This window comes from Petaurus breviceps, unplaced genomic scaffold, assembly GCF_028583685.1.
Source record: "Petaurus breviceps papuanus isolate PSGF00001 unplaced genomic scaffold, PetGlider_PUasm1.0 90633, whole genome shotgun sequence".
In the NCBI taxonomy this organism is placed as follows: Eukaryota; Metazoa; Chordata; class Mammalia; order Diprotodontia; family Petauridae; genus Petaurus; species Petaurus breviceps.
Genome location: NW_027187293.1, coordinates 2044608 through 2070948, shown reverse-complemented (window position 1 = coordinate 2070948; position 26341 = coordinate 2044608). Strand labels below are relative to the sequence as shown.

Below are 26341 nucleotides of genomic sequence, written 5' to 3'. Positions count from 1 at the left end.
CAGAAGTTCTGGGCAGTTTTCTTATGTTATTTCCTGCATAATGGTGTTCAAGTTTTTTTTTTACTTGTATTCTTCTGAGAGACCTATGATCAAATTGTCTCCACACATCCTGTCTTCAAGATTAGCAAGTTTTTTTTTTGGATAAAGAACACATTTTCTTTTAATGTTATTGTTTTTTATGTCTCTTATTTTAGATTTTCCTCTGCTTCTCTGTATTTGTATTCCCAATCAAATGCTCTTTCTTTTGTTTCTCTGGTGCTACTTGCCATCACAGATTCAAGTTTTTCTATTCTGCCAATTATTTTTGCTGTGAAAATCATAAACTCTGCTCTTATAATTTCACTTAGTTTTTAAATCACCAAGAACAGCATGTTGCATTTCTTTGTTCTCATTGAATTCACAGGGTCCTCTGCTTAATCAAGTGTTGGATCATTTCTTTTATTTTGCAGTATTTATTTATAGATACTTGAATTAATTTAATAGATCTGGAGGCTATATTTCCTTCTACTGTTAATGTTTGCCCATTGATTTATCTGTTTATGTTCAAGGTCTTTGAGCTTTCTTTTTCCTGAGATCTTTAGTAATTTTAGTCTTTTTTTTCTTCTTATTCTCCCCTGTTGCTCACTTTCTGACTCCCTCCTCTCTGATGGCAGTTTCCCTGGAGGCTGGATTTCAAAGCTTTTCAGCCTCCTTTCCTGCTAGGCAATTTCATAGCTCACCAAGTAACTTTTGGGGGGATAGAACTGGCCCCAACTGGATGCTAAGTTCCTTCTCTCAGGCTTAGTAAAGTGCTATATATTCCCTCCAACCCTGACACACACATACACATACATACACACACACACACACACACACACATCTGAAGTAGTATTCTGGTTCTTCCCCATTCCAGCTCCAGTATTCTCCACATCACTATGATGCCTTCATACTGGAAGAAACACACTTTTATTTTTTAAACATTCCCATTTCTGTCCTTTTCTTGGCATCACTGCTACTTGGGATTTTTAACCCCTTGCCAATGCAGTGTCTTCCTCTGAAATTTCTCCCTATTTTCTGAGGAGCTGTCACTCTTTTAGTAGCACTCCCACAAGAATCTTAAAATGTTAGTGCTGGAAGGACCTTAAAAAGGTCATATAGTCTAACATCTTTATTTTACAGATGAGAAAACTAATACCCTATGAGGTTAAGTGACTTACTGAGGCCACATAATTAGTCAGTGGTTACACCAAGATTTAGATTTTAGGTCTCCTCCCTACTGGTCCATTCCATTAGACTTTGGCGACTCCAAAATGCCCTGATTTTCATCTTTCAACTCCTCCTACCAGAGTTCCCTCTGGTGTCTACCCATCTATCACCAATATGCTTGAAGGAAGTAGCAAAGGGAGGGACTATATCCACATTTGTATTTATAGTCATTCATTTACTTCCTGTCACCACCAACACATGTCCACTGAGAGAGCAGAAATTAGTGTTTCTGTGGATGGGGCTGGAGTTGAAGGAACTAAGAAATTCCATACTGGCTCATTCTCAAGGATGCAGTCCATACAAACTAATGTTACACCTAAAAGAGGATTCATCTTTACAACTTAATTGATGCATAATTATCTGGCAATGTTTCCCATAACAGAAAATCTAAATGTCAAAGTCATTTTTATAGTTCTAATGCTTCTTCCTTACCATTAAATAATAATAATTGGAATTAGAAAAAAATAAAGAAGGGAAGTAATCCTGAATTTAGCCCACTGTTTTTGGTGAAGGATATGTGGGTAAAAGTCTTTCCATTACTGTATATCCTATTAGTATGAATAATGGATGCTGTGGATAAATTCACTTATCTTGGTAGTAGTATACTTTCCAGGAATGTACACATTCATAATGAGGTTGATATATACATTGCCTGAGTTAGCTCAGTGTTTGGGAGGCTCCAAAGGAAAGTATAGGAGAGAAGAGGTATTAGACTGACTACCAAACTGAAGGTCTACAGAACCATTGTGCTGACTTCATTTTTGTATGCCTGTGAAACCTGAACAGTTTACCAGCACCATGCCAAGAAACTGAATCACTTCTATTTGAATTCTCTTAGGAAGATTCTGAAGATCACCTGGAAGGATAAAGTACCAAACACTGAGGTCCTTACTCTAACTAAACTGCCAAGCATTCAAACTCTGCTTCAGGGGCAGCTAAGTGGCCCAATGAATAGAGCACTGGCCCTGGAGTCAGGAGGACCTGAGTTCAAATGTGGCCTCAGACACTTAACACAAAAACTAGTTATGTGACCTTGGGCAAGTCACTTAACTCCAATTGCCCTACCTTCCCCCCTCCAAAAAGTAAAAAAAACAAACTCTGCTACTTGAATGTAAAACCTATGCTTGCCAAAAAGATTATTTTATGGAGAACTCACACATGGCAAACATTAAGTGGTAGTCAGAAGAAATAATACAAGGACACTCTCAAGGTCTCTCTCAAGGACTTTGGAATGGATTGTGTGACATGGAAGACTTTGGCACAGGATTGCTCAGCATGGCATACCCACATCAGAGAAGGTGCTGTGCTCTATGAGCAAAGCAGAATTGAAACAGCTCAAAGGAAACACAGGATGCACAAATTTAGAGTGTCCACCCTAAATGTTCACACAGACTATTTGTACCTGACCTGTGGCAGAGAATTCCAGGCTTGTATTGGTCTGATCAGTCACAGTCAGACACATTGAAACTTGCCTCTAGCATAGTGATGTCATTTTGGTCCTCTTTGAGAATGAAAAACAACAACCAACCAACCATCCTATTAGTAAGAACACAGTTTTGTTTAAGCAAACTTTTATTTTCTTCTTAGTTCTTTTTATTTTTTTGGAGTGATTTTATGAAGATTTGCCACATTTGACATATGTGTCCTATCTAAAGACAAAGAAGTGAAGGAAAAAATCACCTACTCACCAACATAATGGTGGGAGGAGGAAGCTGAGAAGAAGGGAAGAGGCTAAAAGTTCTAAGAACTGGAGTTTCAGTTGGCAGAAATGTAGTGTATTCCCAGAATCTAGTGGGGTCTTTTCTCCCATAGAAACAATTGGAAACAATTAAACACAATAGGCTTTCCCTCAATAATGTTACTCCAGGGACAGCTAGGTGGTGTAATAGATAGAGTATTGGCCCTGGAGTCAGGAGGACTTGAGTTCAAATACAGTCTCAGACACTTGACACTGCCTAGCTGTGTGATCCTAGGTAAGTCACTTAACCCCAATTGCCTTGCAAAAATAACAATAATTTAAAAATAATGTTGCCCCAACCAACATTATAATGATAATGTGATTAATGCACCATAATCAAACTCATCCAGAATGTTAACAAAGCCCATTTAACATTCTGCCCAAGATGGAAATCGAATGGTTAGTAACTATCTCAGCAAGGAGTACTTTAGCCCTAGCAATGTTAACTCTCCTAAGTATCAGTCTGTTTACCCTAGCCTTAATGATACTGTTCCTATGAACCTAACTATACCCTTTAATGATGTTTCATTTCACCTAACATATTTTTCTCGAACCAGTTACTGTACTTTAACTACATTATGTACTAAATAGATTTCTGAGGACCAGATCACACTACCTAACCATTATAGCTTTGTTCTTCTGGAAGAATGTCATGAGTCCCAAACAGCCAACAGATACATTCTCTTATGGAATACAACCTATTTACAAATTGGGCACTGTCACTTGAAGAAAAATGGATAATAACATTTTATATCTATTCCCATGTTTTGCAGGCCAGTCAGAGAATTTTCTATGCCAAGAGGAGCAAACACTTTTGTTTACTGTATAAAAGCAAATGCCATTGTTACTGGGGGTAAGTACACAATGTACAGAGACTTTTTTTGCTTTTTTTGGGGGGGTGGGAATTCTTGTTTCATCTTTCATAGAATTTTTTAACTAAAAATTTAGCATACTATTTGTACTGACTCACAAGACAGTTGTTAAATTTTCAGTGCAAGCATATGTACCAAGAAATGAGTAAACACTACAAATCAAGGCTTGATTTATTGTTTTGTTGATTGTGTAGATTTAAGAAAGTGATGAAAAAGATATTAATAATGCAGACTAAAACTAAATATGTGTCATGCATACATTTTTGGTGAGTTGATTGTTAAACATTTTATAACATAGCCCTATCTAAAATGGACCTCAGAAATCAATTAATTAGTCCAACTTTTACTTTACAGATAAGGAAACTGGGCAAAGTAACTTAGGAAAAGTCACAAAGTTATTCAGTGGCCAAGGCCACACGTGGACCCATGTCTTTGAATTTGTGGCCTAGTTTTCTTTCTATAACCACACCATACTGCCTCACTTTGAACACAGAATGCCTTCTCATAGGAATATAGTGTAGTAGAGCAGAAAGAAGATTTGATTTTAGAGTTATAGAATGAGGGTCCAAATTCTAGCATTTAAAAATTGTGGGACTTTGGATAAGTCCTTTAACCTCTCTGAGCCTGTTTCCTCAGTTCCCCTCAGAGGAGAATGCATTGTAGATGACTGCTCCAACAGGCCAAGCTGAGATCCCATTGATTTCAACTATTGCCTATAAGGGCTCAGTACCTGAAATCAATGAGATCTTAGCTTGGCCTGTCTGAGCAGCAGTGGCGGACACTGTCAGCTTCTATAAGTTACTACATAGGGAGTCAGAGTTTGGCACATTCTGGAGCACTTAGAACCCTAATGTGAAGGTTCAGTGTATGGATCTACAGGACAAAGGGCTTTATAAGAAGCCAGATACCACTGGGATCTCCCACATTCAACTGGAGCCTGTCAGGGCCAAAGCAGGGGACAGAACCAATTTGCAATTGGGGATTAAAGAGAATGAGATTAAGGTGACCTATAGTCCACCACCCTCCACACACACACACACACACACAATACTACCAGTCAGTCAATAAACATTTATTAAGCACCTACAATGTGCAGGCACCACGCTAAGCACGGGGTTTTAAAAAAAAAGAAGCAAAAGACAGAATCTATCTTCAGGAAGTTCACAATCTAATAGGATTGTGATACTAGGAGAGGAAACAGAGGACAGAATGTAGCCCCAGCTACCCCATCCAGAACTGTAGCAGCATATATACTGCAGGGCTTGTCTACCCCATTAAAGAATATGAGAAGGGACAGAATCTGCTCCTTGCACAAAAGTCCAATTCAAAACCTTATATTAAAGACATGAGCAAAAAAAAAAATATACTGAGCTAATGAAGACATGCTCTTTGGACTGAGAAACCCATTCCACAATAAGTACAAGTAAAGTTCCAGATATCTTGGTGGTCAGGACTCCAAAGAGTAAGTAGGAAAAAAATTAATCAAGAGATTTTTTTAAAAATGAAAATCAGTTTCCTTTGGGACAATGGGAAGGGTAATAATGTCTATTATTGAGAAATTAGGAAGAAGTATTATTTTATGGATGGTCAGGAAGAATAGTTCAAAAATTCTAACTTTTATTGTTATGTTCAGTTTTAATTGGACTATGAAGTAGTAATCTTGTTGCCAGGTATACAAGCCTATAGGAAATTAGATTTTGAAGTATGGGTTTGGAGAGATCTGCTCAGATCTCAAATTGCTTCTGGGTTCTCTTGCATGAACTTTGGACTGAAGAGAGAAAAATAATATACTTACAGTGAGTGGGTACCCAAGATAAGCAAGGTCATGTAGCATCTAGTTACCCTCAAAGAGTTCAAGTGAACAAGCTTGCATGAACTAGATCGTAGGAAATTGAAGGAACTCAGAGATATGTTTGCTAAGTTACTATTGGTGATTTTCAATCAATAAGTATTTCTTAGATGCCTACTCTAAGCAAGGCATTATGTTATTGTTGTTGTTATTCATCTTTCATTCTCTAAGACCACTAGGTTCTGGGGAATGTAGCACCAATTCAATATTCACATCGCCCACTCAACTCTTCCCATCACAGGCTCCATGTGACCACATTCAGCCTAAGGGGCAGGGTACATTTTCAAAGCACAGAAGGTCTTTAAATTCCCTTAGGCTTATTTAAGGGGCTGGGAAGATCTTCAAATTCCCATTACCATTACAGGGACACAAAGACAAAAATAAGAGTCTGTCCTTAAGGAAAGGAACTTGAAAGATTTTGCAAAAAGAGGTACCATAGGACTAGACAAGGGAAAATTTACATAAAAGGTAAGAGGATGGAATCTGAAAACTGCAAAACAGTGAGCTTAACTTACAAATCCAACAATATTCAGGAACATAGGAAAATGGTTTTGAACATTCAAATGGAAGTCAGTGATTACTAAAAGCCTCTGAAAAACAGATCTTGCCAGTCTAACCTGATTTCCTTTTTTGGCCAGGGTAGCTATGTTGATAGATCCATCTGTAATCCTGTGGAGTTTTGAATTCTTAGATTTTAGCAAAGCAGTTGATAAAATTCTTAGATTTTAGCAAAGTCATGCCATTCTTATGGATAAAATGGAGAAATGTGGGCTAAACAGTTAGGTGAATTTGTAACTAAAAGATGGGGTTCAAAGAATCTAATGGGTCACTGGGAAGCCAGAGGAAAGTGTATAGCAGAGTAATCCAGGCATCTGCCCTTCTTTGATTCTGGGCTATTAAACATTAAACAGTTTCTATGGAGGCAAATCTAGCATCTCATATTAGCAAATGACACGAAGTTTGGAAGAATATGGGGTCCTTCTAAATATGAAATGAGAAAGTCTTGACCTAAAAAATGATACAAACAGAAAAGATGTCACCATCCAACTGAATGAAATTTAATCAGAAAAAATGTGAAGTTTATCACTTGGGTTCAAAAAAAATCAACTTCACAAATGCCTAATGGGGGTGGCACAGATAGAAAACAATTCCTCTGGAACGTATTTAGGAAGGTTTTCAGATACAAACTGCACCTCTGTGGATTTAGTGATCAGATTGCAACTGTGAATCTTTAATCAAATTTAGTTGAAATCAAATTATGGATTCAAGCTGTATTACAAAGAGAAATAAAGCATGATGAGTAGAAAGAGAATTGGCCTAAGAGTTGGAAGAATGGGTTCTCTAGTACAAGTTATAACCATAGCTAATTGTGTGATGTTGGGGAATCTACTTAGCTCCTCTGGGCCTCAGTTTCCACATTCCAAAGTGTGACCAGAAGGAACCTGCTCAGGGTTAACAAGGTTAAAGGAATTACCTTGTTCTAGAATTGGAGATGTATCCCTATAAAAAGTAAAGATATCTCCAACTGACATCAATCTGAAGCTGGTGGTACCTCCTTATTGGAGTGTGAACAAATACTCTTGGTCCAAATACTAATATTAATCAGTTTTACTGACACCACATTGAAGATGACTGATTAAGATATGGCTTGTCATACTTTGTCACACCCTTGGATTAGTCTTTAAAGGGGAAAAAACAGACATAAAGATAAAAGAGCTGAAAGAACAAGGGCTCAGGTAGGAGAAGGCTTTACAGAGATTGACATTTTTTTTTTCTGGAAAGGTAACCTGTGTATTTGCAGAAACTTTCAGGTAACCACATGGTCTTAGGAAAGGAGAAACCAAATGGCTACAGAGATGGTCACACCAGAGGCAGTAGCAGAACCATGGAGGAATTCCTGGACAGAAGGAGGAAGTCGAGGACCAGGACTTTCATGGACAAAGAGAAAAAAAACCCTGGACAATGCTGAGTCCCTGAACCAAGGCACCTAGAAAAAGAAGGGGGAGCTCTTGGGCCAAGTGGGGGCATTTTAGGACCAAACTGGAGCTGGAACAAAGGAGCAGTGAGAGAGAGAGCTACACAGTGTGCTTGCCCATCATTAATAGTGAGAGTTAGAGAGCCTAAATAGCTCTGGGAGTAAGGGAATTAACCCTCTAGTATCCCAAATGCTTTTGGTTTTTGAGGGTGGTCCCAACTACAAGGTTAAATCCTATAAGTCTAGCATGGGGTTGGCAAATTATAGCCTGGATGTCAAATATGGCCTACTGCCTTTTATTGCATGGTATGTGAGCTAAGACTAGTTTTTACATTTTTATTTAAATATTTTAAATTAATTTTTTAAATTAAAAATTATTTTAAAATGCAAAAATGATTTGGGGGTCATGGGCCATTAAAAAAACCCAGAAGGTGGATTGGAATATGGGGTAGGTTGGCCTTACTAGAGGGTAAGAAGGCAACTCTCTCTCAAATGCAAATGCTTTTCCCTTTCAAGAGATTTTCAATGCTAAGGTAATATAAGTCTAGAAGATTGTCAAGATCTTTAAGAAAAATGGAAACTCACCAAAGAGGGAAGATTTGGCTTGACTCTTTATGGGCTTCATAGGATTTTTTTTGACAGATTAAATAAAACCTGTGATGTATCCGATGCATTATTAGCCTGAGTGCTTGGACAGGGAATGAGGGCCATTTTGCCTACTCTGTAACAGACCTAGATATAAGCTATATTCTTATATTCTCAGGGAACATTCTAGGTGGTGTATGAGCCAAAGAGATGATTAGTGAAAAACCCTCAAAATTGCATGTGGGTTGTGTAAATCCAAGACTTTCGTTCAGGAGCATGAGTTATATATATTCCTAAGAGAAGTTTGGATGAAATGATCTGTAAGGTGCTTTTCAGTTTTAAGATTCTATGATTATTTCATGAACCTTCTTTTCATATGGTGATAGGCTAAAATAGTCTTTGGAAAATATTGGGCTAGATTTTATTATTTAGTATTCAGTATGCAGTCACAGCTCTGTACATAAAGAGAAGACTATTTTTATTTCTTAAATTAGCCATAACCCACTGAAATTCTACAAAGGCTAGGGAGAAAAGGTAGGAAGACATATGAACAGGAAGTCTTGCAAGAGTAATGTGGGAAAGGGATGTGCCTTGTGACTGTGAATAACTTTCTTGAGGTCTGGAAAAGAAGATTGTATGAACAAATGGGAACCATAGTTAGTAAACAGCATGTCATTCAGGGCCCAGAATTTGAAGACAACTGCTCAGCGAACACTGAGAAAGAAATGTTGCAAAGGGAATACAGCAGTAGCCTCCAGGGACTGATTTGGTCAAAAACAAGCAATCCACAGATTAGAGTTCACTTGTTTCTGGGTTGCCATTGTCCTTACCCACACTTTGGCTTCTTTTCCAGTTCTTCGGCATGGTGGAAAGGGAAGAGCAGTAATTTTGGTATTAAAAGACATGGGTTTAAATCCCAACTCCCTTAGTTATTATCTGTGTGATTTGGGGCAATTCGTTCAATGTGTGTGCTCTTCAGCTTTCCTGCTCTAAAATGAAGATGCTGAATTAGATGATCTGTAAGGTTCCTACCAGCTCTAACTTCTATGATTAGGGGGACCCTCCAATGGCATAGGTGACAATAGTGTATGTAAGGGGAAAGAGCAGAAAAAGGAGGACTGGTAGGGGTATGAGAGTCTATGAGATGAAGAAGGGAAAATATCAGAAATGACTGAGACCTACAACTTGAATGGATTGTTAAGCTACCTTAAAATGACATAGGTTCACTAAAAAGAGGCACGTTTCCATCCTACCATAGCTTAAAACCTGTTCATACATTAGTCTCTTTAGAAAGTCACTGTTGGGTTGTGTCAGGCCCTGTGTTTGATGTTATACAGTCTTGAGTGCCACTACCTGTATGTTTTGTGGAGAAATACTCTTTTTAATTGATGCTGTGTGCCCATGTGAATTCTTTAATGATCCTCTGTTCTCACAAGAGAGAATAAAGAAAGACAGTCTGGCTTGAATTTTTGTTTTTGTTTTTTTATATGCCTCATCTTCTTAAACATCTTAGAAAAATAAAATGTTTGATAAAATGCCAGAAACTTTAGCAGTCTCAGTGTGTGCATGTGAATAGAGGCATCTGACTTAATCTCAAGGGCTATTATCTGACAAAATCTCCACCAATATTTCTGAAGATTTAACAGCAGTATTCAGAGTTTTGTCAGAAAGCCCCAAGGAGGAAATTTAGCAGTATGAACAGCAGGCTACAAATACCTTTGTACCACCTATGTTCAAATGAGTTGTGGCAGTGGATAGACTCTGTTGGTAGGAAATTCAAGTCCCCAGTAACTGACAAACACAGGAGAATATCTCTGCTGATTAGTGACTCAGCTGACCACATATTGCTAAATGTACAGTGCGTACTGATTAACTGTTCAAAAACATGATGAAGGCAGCTTTGTGGGGTACAGCTTCATCTGTTAAGTATGCAGCTATTTGCTGAGTTTGAAAAAAAGGAGAAGTTCTTGCAGCAACCAAGGCAAAATGAGGACAGGATATCTACAGTATGACTACATTTTTCCTAAGCAACCCTTTCAACTCAACTCAATTCACTTCACACATTTTTGGAGCAACCACCCCATACAGAGTACCATGATGCTAGGCACTGGCAAAGATTCCAAGGATAGATAAGACTCTCTGTCCTAGAAGCTTACACTCCAGAAAGGGGAAGGAAGAATGATATTCATAGATAATTAACTATTGATAAACTACTTTCTTCTCACCATCAAAAAATACAGAACCACCCAAACACTTATTTCTCTTCTCCTTCCTCCACTCTAGGGTAGTGGCTGTGAGAATAGAGAGGAGGGGACACATGCAAAAAAATTAGTAAAATTTTGGAGATAGAATTGACAGAACTTGACAATTGATCGTACAATTAGATAGCTACTTCTGGATAGGGAATGTATGAGGTAAGACACATGGAGCGATACCCATGGAAGGAATAATATTTGTGGCCAGGGTATACACATAAAAGGGTTCATGTGTGGCAGAGCAACTCATGCATGCCTCTGACATGCATGCATACCTGACATGATGTCAAGTATGTTCTCTACTAGGCTCCTAAAGGTGGCACAGAGACACTGCTAGGCCTGGTCACTGCTGTTCAGGTTGCAGAGCTCTTCTCTGCTTTTAAAAAGAGCTTTGAGCTGGGGTATAACATCTTCCTCATAAGCTAAGTAGGCTCTGCCATTGCTCTTTTAGCTTAAATCCCAGAGGCTTGGCTTCTATAGCTCTGTTTAGGAATGCAAAAACTTTAAAATACCCAATCCCAGAACTAGAAAAGGAAAAAAAAATACCCCAACACCTTAGTATCTTATGGGCCTGTCTGTTTCTGAGACTTGGCTAGGGACTCAATTTTCTTTCTGCATAAAGAGAGTCCTGGCCCTAGGCTCAGCTCTTTGGAACATAGAGACATAGGCATTCTGGCTCACTAGTGCCATCAGGGTTAAAAGTGTCTTTTTACTAGTATTTCATGGTTACCAAGAGCAGTATGTCTACAGACTTTATACTAATAGGATTAGAAATGCCTTATGACTTCCTAGTTAATTCCAAACTGCTGAACTTTACCTAGCACTGAAGATAGAGTCTGCCCTCCTTACAAAGTGCCCAGAGCTCTTGTCTCCCATTTAAAAGTGATAAAATTTTTTCATTCTGTCGTTCTTATGAATAAGAAACAGGTGCAGAACTAATCACATGGACAAAGTCATTATATTCCTCCTGCCTACCTACATTCCTTGACTTCCAAAACAGCCTTTGAGTCTGTCCCACATCTTTATTTACTCTGTCCGTATTGTTTCCTCACAGTAGAATATATTTTTGGAGGGTCAGTGCAGTGCCTGGCATGTGTTAAATGTTTAATAAATGCTTGTCAAATTGAATTAAGTTGGGGAAGCTAGGTGGCAACGTGAATAGAGTACCAGCCCTGGAGTCAGGAGGACCTGAGGTCAAATCTGGCCTCAGACACTCAACACTCACTAGCTGTGTGACCTTGGGCAAGTCACCTAACCCCAATTGCCCTGCTTCCCCCCTCCAAAAAGATAAAAAAATAAAATTAAAAAAAAATTCAAATTGAATTAAATTGAACTGAATGACCATGAAAAGGTTTTGTGAACTATAGAGCTGTTATATAAGAAAATGATTATCCTGTACTCGAATCCCAAAGGCACAGCCTTTGAGAACCCAGGATCACTTCCATTTAATAATTAGTGGCTAGGTGGCATAATGAGTAAAGCGCCGACTCTGGAGTTAGGAGGACCTTAGTTCGGTTCTGGCCTCAGACACTTAACACCCACGCAAAAAAACTAGCCATGTAACCTTGGGCAAGTTACTTAACCCCAACTGCCCTCCAAAAAGGCAAAAAAAAAAAAAAAAAGAATTAAAATAGAACTTTGATAGAGGAACTTGGTAAAAATGCATCTCCCTGTATCTTAAGTGCTTTGGAAATAAAGGAATTTCATTTAACCCCTCCTCTGGGGTACTCCTCTAACCTGAACTCACAGTTATATTTGAGTCCCTAGAGGGTGACTAATACTCCATCTATTACTCAACTAGGTCCCACCAGTGTAGTTCCCATAAGAAATCAGCCAGTAGGCTTAATTTGTTTATAACAAAGACATTTACTAAGATAGGATAGTAAGAACAGTTGGTACAAATTTCCTTCCAAAAGCCTAGGACATCTTACACAAATACCCAGCAGCTATAGGAGTAGTGGAGTTAAGCTTAAAGAGTACACTGGTAATGAGATACAAGAAGGATACATATGTGGCAAAGAACAGCTCATAACTCTTGGCAGTGCTTGGTCTCGACTCTCTTTGTAGAACTGGTACTGTACATTTACCTTAGATAAGGACAGACTACTCAACCAGATTCAGAGAATCTGTTCCTTTCTTGAGGACATGGCCAGTATTCCTTTCTGCTGACTTAGTATATCCCCTAAAGCTGTCTCTTTCCTCAGGGGACTCTCTCTGGATCCATGGCTATTGTGTCCCTTTATTCCTGGCTGGATTCATTGTCATCTACTGTTCAACAGGTCTGATGACATTACTGAGATAGGGGAAGAGAGGAGAAAATCCATCCCCTGACATAACTTGTTTGTACCTATCTATTTGTATTATAGCAAGGCAGTATGGTGGCTAGAGTACTAGCCTGGAGTCACAAATATGGGAACTCAAATCTGGTCTCTGAGGCTTTTCTAGCTGTGTGACCCTGGGCAAATCACTTAACCTTTGTTTGCTTCGGTTTTCTCATCTGTAAAATGGGTATAGAGAAGAAGAGTACTTATCTCCCAGGATTTTTGGGAGGAGAAAAAGAGTGATTTAATTGATATAATGCAATCATTATAAAGTGCACAGTACCTGGCCTACAGTGTTGGATAGCAAATAGTATACAGCATATAGCAAGTGGCATATGGTGTGTTGTATAAATGCTAGCCCTCATTATTACTGTTACATGTTCTCTCCTTTACTACAATGTGAACAATATAGTAACATAAACTCCTTGAGAGCAGAGACTATTTTTGCCTTTCTTCAATGTCTAGCATAGTACCTAGAACACAGAAAGTGCTAAATAAATGTGTGTTGGTTGAATGATAATATGTGTGACTATACTGTTGTAGGGTTGTAAGAAAATTCCTTAGTTCCTACTTTACATCTGGTAATTACATTCCAGGCTTTCTGTGATTATTATATTAATTGTGGAAGGGTGGGAAACATCTTTCCTTAAGTTAAAATAATTCTTGATAGATGGAGATAGGATAGTGGTTTTTTTGGAGGGGAAGGTACTTATTTTGTTCAGTTTGGTTTGGTTTTATATGAGGAGAAAAGTAATTCAGTTCTTATAGGACATATTTTTAAATATCAGCATTATTTTAAAGAAGATATACAGGGCAATACCCATTCAACATAGGTTTCGTGTGGTCACCAAATTTTTTTGAGAGTATTCCATGTTACTGACAGACTACTTCTCTTAAACAATAAGAAAGAAATCACTGGAATGAGAAAAATTATGACAGCAAGTATTTATATATAATGCCTATGTACAATTATCAAACTATCATATAATATATCATATCATATTATATTACATATTATAACATTATACATTATAACATATGTTCTGTTATATATTATGTTCAGGTGTTATATGTGTCGAAGCTTAAAGTTTAAAGAAGTTAGAAAGCTAATTAAGGGACATTCCTGGGAGGAAATCAACCAGGAATTAGAATAGAGAGATATGTTTGGGTGCAAAGGAGGGAGAAGAAACTTTCTGAATTCTGTCAATCACTTTTTTTTTTTTGGTAAACAAATTATTTGTATCCAAATTTTCAGGAGATGACAAAATCCTCCGATTATGGCATCCCAATATCAGCACCAAGCCGGTAGGGAAACTCGTTGGGCATATGTTCAGTATTACAGAACTTGTTACAAATGAAAAAGATCAACATGTGATCAGCCTATCTTCTGCAAAGGTAAAAAGAAATGTTTTTGATTATTTTTTTCAACCAATGATATAGTGAGAAGTCTGGAAGACTCATTTTTGGGGATTTAAGTGACTGATAATCATGTCAAGAAATAATACCGATCTGTGCTCTCATGTCTTCTAACACTATGGGAAACTAGGTGGCATGGTGGATAGTGTGCTGCACTTGGAGTCAGGAAGAACTGGGTTCAAATCCTGTCTCAGGCACTTACTAGCTATCTGGGCAAGTCACTTAATTTCTCTCAACCTGTTTCCTCCTTAGTAAAAGGGGTTAATTCCAATTTGTATTGTTGTTCAGTGTTTTTTTCAGTCATGTCTGACTCTTTGCATCCCCATTTGGGGTGGTCTTGGCAAAGATACTGGAGTGATTTTCCATTTCTTTCTCCAGGTCATTTTACAGATAAGGAAAGTGAGGCAAGCAGGGTTGAGTCACAGAGATAGTAAGTTTCTGAGGCCAGATTTGAACTCAGGAAGGTAAGTTTTCCTGACTCCAGGCCTGGTACTCTATCCACTATATCACCTAGCTGCAACAACAACAATACTACCTATCTCCTAGAATTGTGCTGAGAATAAAATGGGATAAAATTTTTAAAATGCTTTATAAATCTTAAAGCACTATACAAATTGTAGTTATTATTAGTATTTCCATCAAATACTCAAATGGATCGATCAATTTGGAAATTTTCTCTAATAATACTGATTACAGACCATTCATGCCTATCCATTTCATATGACTCTGGTCTGTGTCTTTACTTGCAATCATTTGAGTCAAGTCCTAGAGAACATCCAGAGTAGTGTAACCTGATGGGGAAAGGTTTCTAGATCGTACCCTAAAAAGAGCATATAAAGGAACTGGAGATGTAGAGGATGAAAAACAAAAGCCTAGGTGGTGGGGTGTGACGGGGTGATGGTGATACCTTATCTTCAAGTACTTGAAAGTCTGTTATGTGCAAGAGGGATCTGTAGTTTAACTGAACCCCATAGGGCAGAAATAATAATAGCACTTGGATAGATATTTAGAAAGCAGAAGATTTAGTCTTGACCTAAAGAGAAATATTCTAACAATGAGAGTCATCTAAATGAGGAATGCACTGCCTCAAGGCACAATGGATTTCTACTTGTTAGAAATCTTCAAGAAAAGACTAGATGGCTAGTGCTGTAGTGGGACATTTTTTCACATCTAATTTGGACTAGCTGATCAATAAGATTCTTTACAACTCCTAAATTCTATGAATATGATTCTGAATTATTACTTGTTGGTGATATCACAGAGGATAATCCTATTTAGTCATAGTTTGAACTAAACCTGTAACTGAGGTCCCTACCAACTCTGAAAATTCTAGTGCCTTCCCTCTGTTAATGATTTCTTATTTGTACTTTATATAGTTTGCTTTATATATTGACCATCTGATCATATCTATGTGTAGAATCATGTTTTGGGTTGTTGAAAAGGAGTATTTGATCCAGACCAGACATCCTGGAAAAAGAAGTCAAGTGGGCCTTAGGAAACATTGCTAACAATAAGGTTAATAAATGTTAAGAATAGTTATAGCTGAGTTATTTAAAATCCTAAAAGATGATGCTGTTAAAGTGCTACACTCAGTATGCCAGCAAATTTTGAAAACTCAGCAGTGGCTACTGGATTGGAAAAGATCAGTTTACATCTCAATTCTAAAGAAGGGCAATGCCAAGGAATGTTCAGATTACAAAAAATTATGTTCATTTTATATGCCAGCAAAGTTATGCTTAAGATTCTCCAACCTAGTGTATCGAGCACTGGCCCTGGAGTCAAGAGGACCTAAATTCAAATCTGGCTTCAGATAATGGCTGTGTGACTCAGGGCAAGTCATTTAATCCAATTGCTTCCCCCCTCCCCCCCCCAAAAAAGCTAGGCTTTAGCAATATGTGAACTGAGAATTTCCAGAAGAGCAAGTTGGTTTTCAAAGAGGAAGAACTACAGACCAAATTGCCAGCATTCACTGAATTATGGAGAAAGCAAGGGAGTTCCAGAAAAACATCTACTTCTGCTTCATTGAGTACACTAAAGCATTTGACTGTGTATCACAATAGAATGTGGCAAGTCCTTAAAGAGATGGGACTACCAGATCATTTTAATTGTCTCATGAGGAACATGTATGAGGGCCAAGAAGCAATAGTTATAACCAAACATAGATCAACTGATTGGTTTAAGATTGGAAAAGAGGACAACAAGGCTGGATATTGTCACTTTATTTATCTAACATATTCAGAGTACATAATGTGACATGTCAAACTGGATGAAATAAAAGCCAGAATTAAGGTTGCTGGGAGAAATAACAACAATTTGAGATATGTGATGTTATCACTCTGATGGGAGAAAGTGAAAAAGAATTAAGAAGTCTCATGATGGAAGTGAAATAAGAGAAGGTAAAGGCTGGCTTGAAGCTCAACATACAAAAAAATATTTTGACAAGTTACTTCCTGGCAAATAGGGGGAAGAAAATGGAAGCAGTGTCAGAACTTATATTTTTAGGCTCAAAGATCGCTGCAGATAGAGACTGCAGCCATGAAATTAAAAGATACTTGCTTCTTGGAAGGAAAGCTGTAGCAAATCTGGGCAGCATACTAAAAAGCAGAGATATCAGTTTGCCAACAAAAGTCCATATAGTCAAGGCCATGGTTTTTCCAGTGGCAATGTGTGGCTGTGAGAGACAAAGTATAAAGAAAACTGAGCACTGCAGAATTGATGTTTTTGAATTATGGTGCAGAAGACTTTTGAGAGTACCTTGGACAGCAAGAAGATCAAATCAGTCAATACTTAAATTAATTCAGACTGTTCACTAGATGGTCAAATACTAAAGTTGAGGATTAAATACTTTGACCACATGAGAAGATAGAAAAGCTCCTGATGTTGGGAAAGATTGAAGAGAAAAGGAAAAAGGATGGCAGAGGATAGTGCTGTGAAAACAATGAACATGAATTTGGACAGACTTCAAGAGATAGTGGAGGACAGAAGGACCTTGTGTTCTATGGTACATGGGGTCATGAAGATTTGGCCATGATTGAATGACTGAACAACAACAATAATTTACTTTGCATTTATTTGTTTGTGTGTTGTCTGTCCCATTAGATTGTAAGCTACTTGAGGGCAGGGACTCTCTTTTGCCTCTTTTTGAATCTCCAGCATGTAGCACAGTACCTGGCAAAAAGTAGGTGCTTAACAGATGTTGACCAATTGATCCATTATATGAAATCACATGTAGGTGAGTCATATAGTCAGACTTGTGCATTAGGAAAATCACCTGGATAAAAGGGTAGAGAAGTGGAGAGGCTTGAGGCAGAGAGACCAATGAGATCATTTTAATAAATCATACAGGAAATAGGTGAAGAGAACTTGAGGGTCTTGGCTATCTGAATGGAAAGAAGGAGACATGTATAAGAGATGTTGTTGACAAGATTTGAAAACTGAATGGATGTTGCAGGGTGAAGGTGGAGTGAGACTGAAGAGTTGAGAATTACACAGAGGTTGAGAATCTGGGTGACTGAAAGTTTTGTGGAGCCCTGCCCAAAAATGGAAGTTCAAAAAGAGGGCTAGGTTTGGAGAGGAAATCCCTTTGCTTAAGAAAAGGAGAGAAATGGTTGCTTCAGAGAGTCCTAGAAGCAGGAAGAGGCACTGAAGGTTGTGGATAATTTACACAGATGAGGGTCTGGTCAAGTGCTTACAAGGAACCTGAGGCCAAGGTCTGATATGGACCAAAGCAAATATGTCTTGGGTCTGGGAAGCTTCTCATTAAACCATGCAACACTCTATCTCCTGATTCCCTGCCTTTTTAATTGCTGAACCCCATGCCTAGAATCCTTCCCTCTTCACCTCCACCTCCATCTCCTGGCTTCCTTTAAGTTTCTGTTCAAATCCCAGCTTCTATAAGAGGCCTTTCCTGGTCCCTTCATCCCTTCTTTAATGCCCTTCCTCCCCACCAAAAAAAAATCCCCCTACTTACAGCTACTGCCTTTCTTCTGGGATTACCTACTTCCCATTCACACTGCATATACATTCTATGTCTTTAATTATTTGTGTATTGTTTCCCCATTAGCTTGTGAGCTCCTTGAAGTTAGTTTGTTGTCTTCCTTGTATCCCTAGTGCCTAGGACAGAGTGAGCACTTAATAAATGCTTGATGACTAATTGACTGACTGTTGACTTTGTGATACATACAGTACATCCAGTTTTAAATGGCTAGGTAGTCAATAATGAGGGATTGGAGCTCAACAGAGAGAATGGAGACAGAAATATAAACCTATGAGTCATCAGTACAGAATAACATCTTTTCTCTCATTTCCAGTATTTCTCCATCTAACAGTTCTTTCCTCATGACCTATAGACATGCTTATATCTCCCTTATTTAAAAAAAAACTAAAGAAAAAAATTCATTTAATGAATATAAGTCCTAGAAAGAGCAATTTACACTCACTGCTTTCACTTCCTCATCATCTTTTCACTTCTTGGTCCTGTAAGTCTCAGTTCATGGTTCTACAGAAGCTACTCTCTCAAAGGTTCCTGGTGATCTCAACTAAATCAGGTGATTTTTCTCAGGCCTCATCCTCTTTAACCTTTCTGCAAGTTTTAACCCTGTGGATTATTCCTCTTTTTTCCTGTGCACTTAATCTTTTCTTCTGAAACAATGATGCCACTCTCTCCCAATTCTATCTTTTATCTGTCTTGTTTGTTGGATCATCACAGGCCCATTTCTCTTCCCTCCAAAGCCCTGTCACTTGAAGATCTCTTCTGCCTCTATGAGTTCAATCATCACCCCTATACAAATCCATACACTCACCCTCCGTGTCTCTCCTGAATCTGAATTCCACATCTCCAGCTGGATAGCTCCACCTGGATATCCTGCTAGCATCTTAAACTCAACATATCTCATAACTGAATTCATTTCCTCCCATAAATCTGACCCCCATCAAATTTCCCTGTTTCTTGTGAGGGGATCATCCTCTCTGTCATTCAGGTTTGTAAACTTAGAATTATCATTAACCATTCTTTCCATTGAACTTGGAGTTACTGAGATGTGCTTAAGACGTAGTGTAAGGTAAAAGCTCTAAGCTTGGAATCAGGGAATCCTGATTCTCAAAGCAAGTGAGCTGGTCTATATAAATCTATGTTAGTCACAGAATTGTTATGAAGGAGAAAGGTACCTCCACCAAGAGCTGTCCACAGCAGAGCTATTTTTATAACTTCATTGGATATAGATTGCAAGCTCCTTGAGGGCAGGGACTGACTATCATATCCTACTTGCTTAGCACAGTGCCAGGCACATGGTAGGAGCTTAACAGATATTTGATGATTGAAATTGAAAAAAAAACTACCTTCCCTTTTCATATGCAACTTTGTAGAATTTTTGGTTAGCTGATCTAAATACTGAGCTATTCATTTTTTTTTTTTTACTGCAATAGGGAGGAAATCATCACATAAAAATGATTTCACTTTGGGACACTTTTGTTAGTCATTTCATTACAGCATTTTATGCAAATTAGCAGATTTTAAAGAGAGTCTCTGACTAAGTAGGTTGAAGATTTGCATTTGAGAAGAGATAACATTAGAATAAATATTAGAGGAAGTCATCTCTTGGTAGTTTCTTCATTTATCTCAGCTGGCAGGAATCATGAGTTCCAAAGTTTTAGTAATTGGACACTGTGGTATCACCATTTGGATTATTTTGAATATTTCTTTTCCTTTTCCCTTCATGATTTGGCAAAGATGAAGAGATATTGTATGAGAATGAGCTCATGTTTTCTGCTTCCACTCAGGACAGGCCAGAGAGAACAGACTTAGAGAAAATTGAGCAGAAGGAGTAGGACTTTGGGAAGTCATTCCTGAAAGAAAGAGTTCTCAGACAATGGGACACATTTGTTATGCAAAGATAACCAGTTTCCTTTTCCATTAAAAAAATAAACGTTTATTTTTATAAGCGTTTATAATGTTCCTCTCCAGTACCTGCCCTCCCACAGTGAACAAAAACCAAATCAAAACAATGAAGAAACAAAAGCCTCAGAGATTTCTTCTCCAGGGATTTTAAAGAAAAGGATAAACATAATTTTTTGTCATAGTTATTACTATGTCAAGAGACAGAGGAATAGACTACAAAAATCCCATCCTCCCCAATGAGTCCATAGAGGTAAGCTAAAGAAGGTTTTAAAAAAATCTGTTGCTTTTCTAAACTTCTTCAGATAAGGCAGCTTGACCCTAAGTCAAGTTTCAATTAATTTAGTTACTGCTTACTATGTGCTAGGTATTTCGCTAGAAATTCTGTTTAGTTTTTGAACTTCAAGGAGTAGGTTATCATCATTCTCCTTTGTTACAGTCACATGGTAAATTGTATTTCCTCTTCAGATAGTTAAAATAATGGCTGATTTCATTTCTACACACCAAGCTCAATGGTCTAACAGCTGTGGTAGAGCTGCTGTTTCTGAAGGTGAAGTGAAAATCATTGAGAAAATACAGAGATAATTGAAAACCTTATCCACTTTCATTTCATTAGCAAACTCAAAAGGAACAAATGTTCCCAAGCACCAATTATACCCATTCTGACCAGTTGTATAAAGAGGAGGAAGTAGATGATTTACAGTGAATAACAAATAATATTGTTAGATGTTGCTGTTCCTCTTAAGATTTTCACTTTTTTAAAGAAAAGCAAAACATTTGATTAGAAAACATAATGTATCTTACAAGAGGACACATTGTCCCAAAATCAAGATGATAGCAGACCCAATCATTAAAGACATCTTGTAAGTTATGACTTGAACTGAGCTTTGAAGAAAGGTAGGGGTCTCGAGTTAGAGGAGACGGGCAATACTCATTTAGCAAAACCCTTCAACTCCTATTTCACTGAGAAATTTAGAGGTCTTAGTCCTGAAATTCTTCAATTTTCCTACTCTTCACAATTTATTTGTCTTTTTACTACTCCTTTGAGAATACAAGTACTAATGAGACTACATCCAATTCTTATGCACCATGAACCCATAAAATTATTAGGAGCATCATAAGATTATTGATGTGGAGGTGGAAAGGATCCCAGGAATCAACTAATTCAAACTCCTCATTTTACAGTTGAGAAAACTAAGATCCAGAGATATTCAGTGACTTTCCCAGAGTCATATAGGAAGGGTGGGGCAGAGTTGGGATTTGAACCCAGGCTCTCTGGCTCCAGATACAGCACTTTATCTACTTCACCACTTGATAAAAACCAATACCAACATTTCCCTGTAGTTGGTTATTGTCTCCATGCTATCCAGACCCTCCAGTCTGCTGAGTGCTTCTGCATCACTGTCATAACATTTTAAGATTTACAAAGTACATCTCCCCACAAAAATACAATGAGAATGAATAATTTCAGTTTTATTATTCTCATTTTACAAATAAGTAAAGCCAGGCTCAGAGAAGTTAAATGATTTTGCATGTCATCATTGCAATGGACATCTGATTGTCCTAGGCATGCAAGTCTGTTAAAGATGTCCCTGTGTGCTATCTGGTATCCTATTCTAAATGTCCTCAAAGTGTGCATTCATATGTCCTTCCAAGAATTCAATCTGGAGAATATAGAGAAAATGTAGCTCCATATCTGCCTGAGCACCCTAATCCTGGGATGATAGTGCATAAACATTCCAGTGCTCTTCAAATAAAACTTGACTCCCTGCGTCTTTTAACCATTTCCTCCAATAATGAAAAGAGATGGATTTATATTGATCAGATTACATAAAATGAAGTGTCCAAGCATTGGTGCTAACCCTCCGCCTTGTTCCATGTGAAATGAAATCATTAAATCATGGCCCCTAACTCTAATAAATGAAGAAATAGAGAGTCGATGCAATTAGCCAAAATCTCAAGGCTAGTTACTACTTAAACTGGGATGCATTCCTAACTTCTAGTCCTCAGTTTTTTGTAGTCCATCATACTGATTATTACAAAATCAAAATATCTTTTGCAGAACAACAACAGAATCAGTGCCCTCTGACATGTTATCAATGAAGCATTCACCCCACCTGCTATTTGCACAATCCAACACCGCAGTACTCTTGGATAGCAGCAGGCCAGTTCTTAGGTACGTTTGCGTGGCTCTCAGTGAGCTTGCTGTCACTCATCCCTTGGCTATGCCACTTTGTGGGGGATGTTTCTTTTCCTTCATTAATCTAGAAGTGAGTGTGGATTATCCAATCAGATCATGTTTTGGGTCCCATCCTACTCCAGGATACATTTGTCTTTGTTCCTTACCTCACTATGGCTTCATTAGGGGGACTTCGAAGATAGGATCTGAGCTACATCCAGAAGGACATGAAGACATGGAGTAGAAGGGAAGGACATTTTAAAGGAAGGATGCTGGCTCCTCTGGAGGCATGGGTTCATAGCCCACTCCTCATATCTGTCTTTAAAGGGAGACCAGCATGGTTGGATAGAAAGAGCCTTGATACTGAAGTCAGATGAGTTGGGGGTCAAATCACACCTCTGACGAGTAGCAGTTATAACTATACAGTCTTAGCCAAGTCACTTATCTTTGGGTCTCAGTTTCCTTATCTGTAAAATGTGAGGAACAGATTAGGTGGTCACTGAGGTCCTTTCCAGCTCTAGATCTATGATCCCAAGACTTGTGGCATCCTAGGAGAGGGAAGAACATTAACAAGCTACAGCTGTGAGAATGATCATGGTGGTGTATGATGGAAACAACAAGGAGACTGGACTGACAAGAATAGACTGGCCATGCTGAGCAATAATGAGAAATAAAGTGGGATAGGTGGTATGGGAGCAGACCACAGAGAACTCAGTCTGCTAAGCAGAAGAGGCTTTGGTTTGAATCAGTGGGTAGTAGAATTACAGAGCAGAGGGGAAGAACAAAATGAAGTGAATGGATTTTCAATGGACCAAGTTTTCTCGATTCTGCATTTTCTAACTATAAGCCAGAAACAATGAGAATAGACAATAAAAATGAATAAGGGTTGGGGGTTTCCACAGTGGGTTTAGCAAAAGCTTGGAGATAAATATGTTTAAGACAGTAAGGAAGGCAAAGTCAAAAGAGTGAATCCTAGAGTCACACTTGTGCAAAAAGTCCAATGAAGTCAGGATCATGGCTAATGGACTGGATGAAGCTGGAGGATTTCAATATTATAGAAGGATAAAGTCAGATTGTAGAGTACCATAAATCTCCAATTACAGGACAGTCAAAGTTCTATACTCTGTCAAAATCACAGATCCTTCATGTATTCACATAATTATTTTAAAAAACTAATTAAAGGGGCATCCAGGTAGCACAGTGAGTAAGAACATCGGCCCCAGTGTTGGGATGAATAAGTGGGGATCGAGTCCGGGCTCAGACACTTAGCACCCACCCAGAAACACCTGGCTGTGTAACCTTGAGCAAGTTACTTAACCCCAATTGCTTAGGGGAGGCCAAGTGGCTCAGCGAGTAAAAGCACCGGCCCCAGTGTTGGAATGACCTGGTGATCGAAACCGGGCTCAGATACTTAGTACCACACCCAGAAATAACTGGCCATGTAACCTTGAGCAAATTACTTAACCCCAATTGCTTTAAAAAAAACGAATTGAAACTTGATTTATCCAGCTTATCAACATGTATTTATTGGGCTTAGTCTATGGGTCTGACACTGTATTAGCTACTATAATATACAAAAGAAGTTTATGGCACTAGCCCTGCCCCCAGAAGAGCTATTTAGCTGGAGAATTATGCATACAAAAAATAAATGAGAGCTATCATTTATATACATATATATGTACATATACATTGCATATGTAATATGTGTGTGTATGTAGATATAGAGAAAAAGGAAGGAAACAAGCATTTATTAAATACTTACCATGACAAATACTGTGCTAAACACTTTTCAGATATTCTCATGTGATCCTCACTACAACCCTAGGAGGTAAACTTTATTATTATCTCCATTTTATAGCTGAGGAAACTAAGGCAATCAGGGGTTAAGTGACCTCTCCAGGGTCACACAGCTAGTAACTGCCTGAGGCTGGATTTGAACTTAGGTCTTCTTCCAGGCCTAATGTTCTAGGCACTGTGCTGTGTGAGTGTGCGTGTAGCTGTGTGTATGTGTAAAACTGAATATATGAATTCTGTCCACCAATATGGGTTGCAATCCATCTATAAATGAAGTGTTAGAGAGCTGCCTGAGACTGAGAGGTCAAAGGATTTGCCCGTGGTCATGTAGCTAAAAGGTGATAGACTTTCCTCTAAGGACTGTCTCAGTTACTACCACCTATGTGAATACTCCTTCCTGAGTAAAAAATGATCTCTTCTTCTCAAATTTCTTCCAACACTTTGCCTGGACTTCTTTGCCTCTATCTCATTTTTCTTTACATCAATTATTTTTGTACATGTAAATATAGACTTAGAACTGGAAAGTTCCTTGGAGAAATAGTATTAAATCATAGTTCTTTTCTTCTTTCTGTTGATTACCTCCAGTTTCTCCTGCGTATTCTTGTTTGTACATAGTTGTTTGCACATTATCTCTTCCATTAAACTGTGGACTCCCTGAGGGTGGAGAGTGGATTGTTTCTGTTGGTTTTCTTTTTATTTTTTGTCTTTCTTTGTATTCCTAATGCTTAGTACAGAACCTAATACATAATAAATACTTAACAAACGAATGTTGATAGAATGGCATCACTCTGGTACTCAGCAAACTACAGTGAATCAGGTACAAATTCCTCTGTCATTTAAACATTTCCATAGCCTTATTTTAGCCTGAATTTCCAGGCTTCTTATACAATTGTCCCTTCTACATCTCGACTTTCCTCATCAAGGTTTCAATATATTGCAGGTTGGCATAAGAAATTAAATGAGAATTTGGGGGGAGTTTTGTGGAAGCCACAGACAACACACAATGACCAGCAGATGACACAGAAATGGTTTAGAAGCCTAGAAATTTGTAAAATCTATCTATAGTATAATATCAACCCAAATTTTACAATAAGGTACTGTGAATACCTTATAAAAGAAAAAGAAAAAATTCAGACTACTTCTCTGGTGTGAAGCAAGGACCAAAAAGTTTTATGTGGATTTTCCAGATTGCTGGGGTGCCTCACCCTGAACACCTACAATGTAGAAGGGATAACTGTACCTTACTCCCCTTGATACATTCTATGGTCCAATCAAACTGGTCTCCTAGCTGTTTCTCCCATGTGCTTGCCATTCCTTGTCCTATGTCTCTATGCCTTCTTAATGACTGACTTCCATGCAAGGAAGGCACAACTCCACCCCTCAGAATCACTTGCTTCCTTCAAAGCTCAGCTTAAGCACCATTCCCTACATGAGATTTTCCTGAACCCACAGTTGCCAGTGCCCCCCCACCAAAATTGGCCTTGTATTTGCTCTACTTGTTGTTTGCTGTATAGTGTAAGTTCCTTGAGGAATTTCAGTTCTATTCTATCTTTGTCTTTCTCTTCCTCACTCTCCTCATCTGCAAAATCAGGGAGTTGGAGTAAAGGACTTCTAAGGTCCCTTCCAGATCTGTGGTTCCCAATGTCTGGAAGAGTGCTGTTTAGTCATTTCAATCATGTTTAACTCTTCATAACCCTATTGGGAATTTTCCTGGCAAAGATGCTGTAGTAGTTTGCCATTTCCTTCTCCAGCTCATTTTACAGATGAGAGAACTGAGGCAAACAGGGTTTAAGTGACTTGTCCAGGGTCACACACTTTCCCAGGGTCTAAGGCCAGATTTGAACTCAGGAAGATGAATCTTCCTGACTCCAGACTCAGCACGCTATCCACTGTACCACCTATCTGCCCAGCAAGTACTTAATAAATATTGATTGATTGATCCAACATCTGCATTTTACAGCAGCTTATAAAACTTGCTGCTTGGAGAAGTAATCGGATTTGAATCCTCGTCTCCTCACTTAAAATCCATCCATCCATCACACCATTGTGCATTTCTTTTTCCTCCTTTACTCCCCATTACAATGTAAGGTCTTTGAGAGATGGGTGTATATATTATATCTCTTTTTAGATCCTTAGCTCCAAGCAATTTTCTTATCTATCTATCTATCATCTATCTATCTATCTATCTATCTATCTATCTATCTATCTATCTATCTATC

General features: G+C 38.3%; 1 protein-coding gene across 1 annotated transcript in view; it reads left to right on the top strand.

The window, feature by feature from the left end:
• Positions 1-26341, top strand: part of WDR64 (WD repeat domain 64) — a 168781-nt gene that overhangs the window by 66222 nt on the left and 76218 nt on the right. Inside the window, exons 9-10 of the mRNA XM_069064504.1 lie at positions 3757-3836; positions 14096-14235. Coding sequence (XP_068920605.1) covers positions 3757-3836; positions 14096-14235 — 220 coding nt within the window. The remainder of the gene's footprint in view (positions 1-3756; positions 3837-14095; positions 14236-26341) is intronic.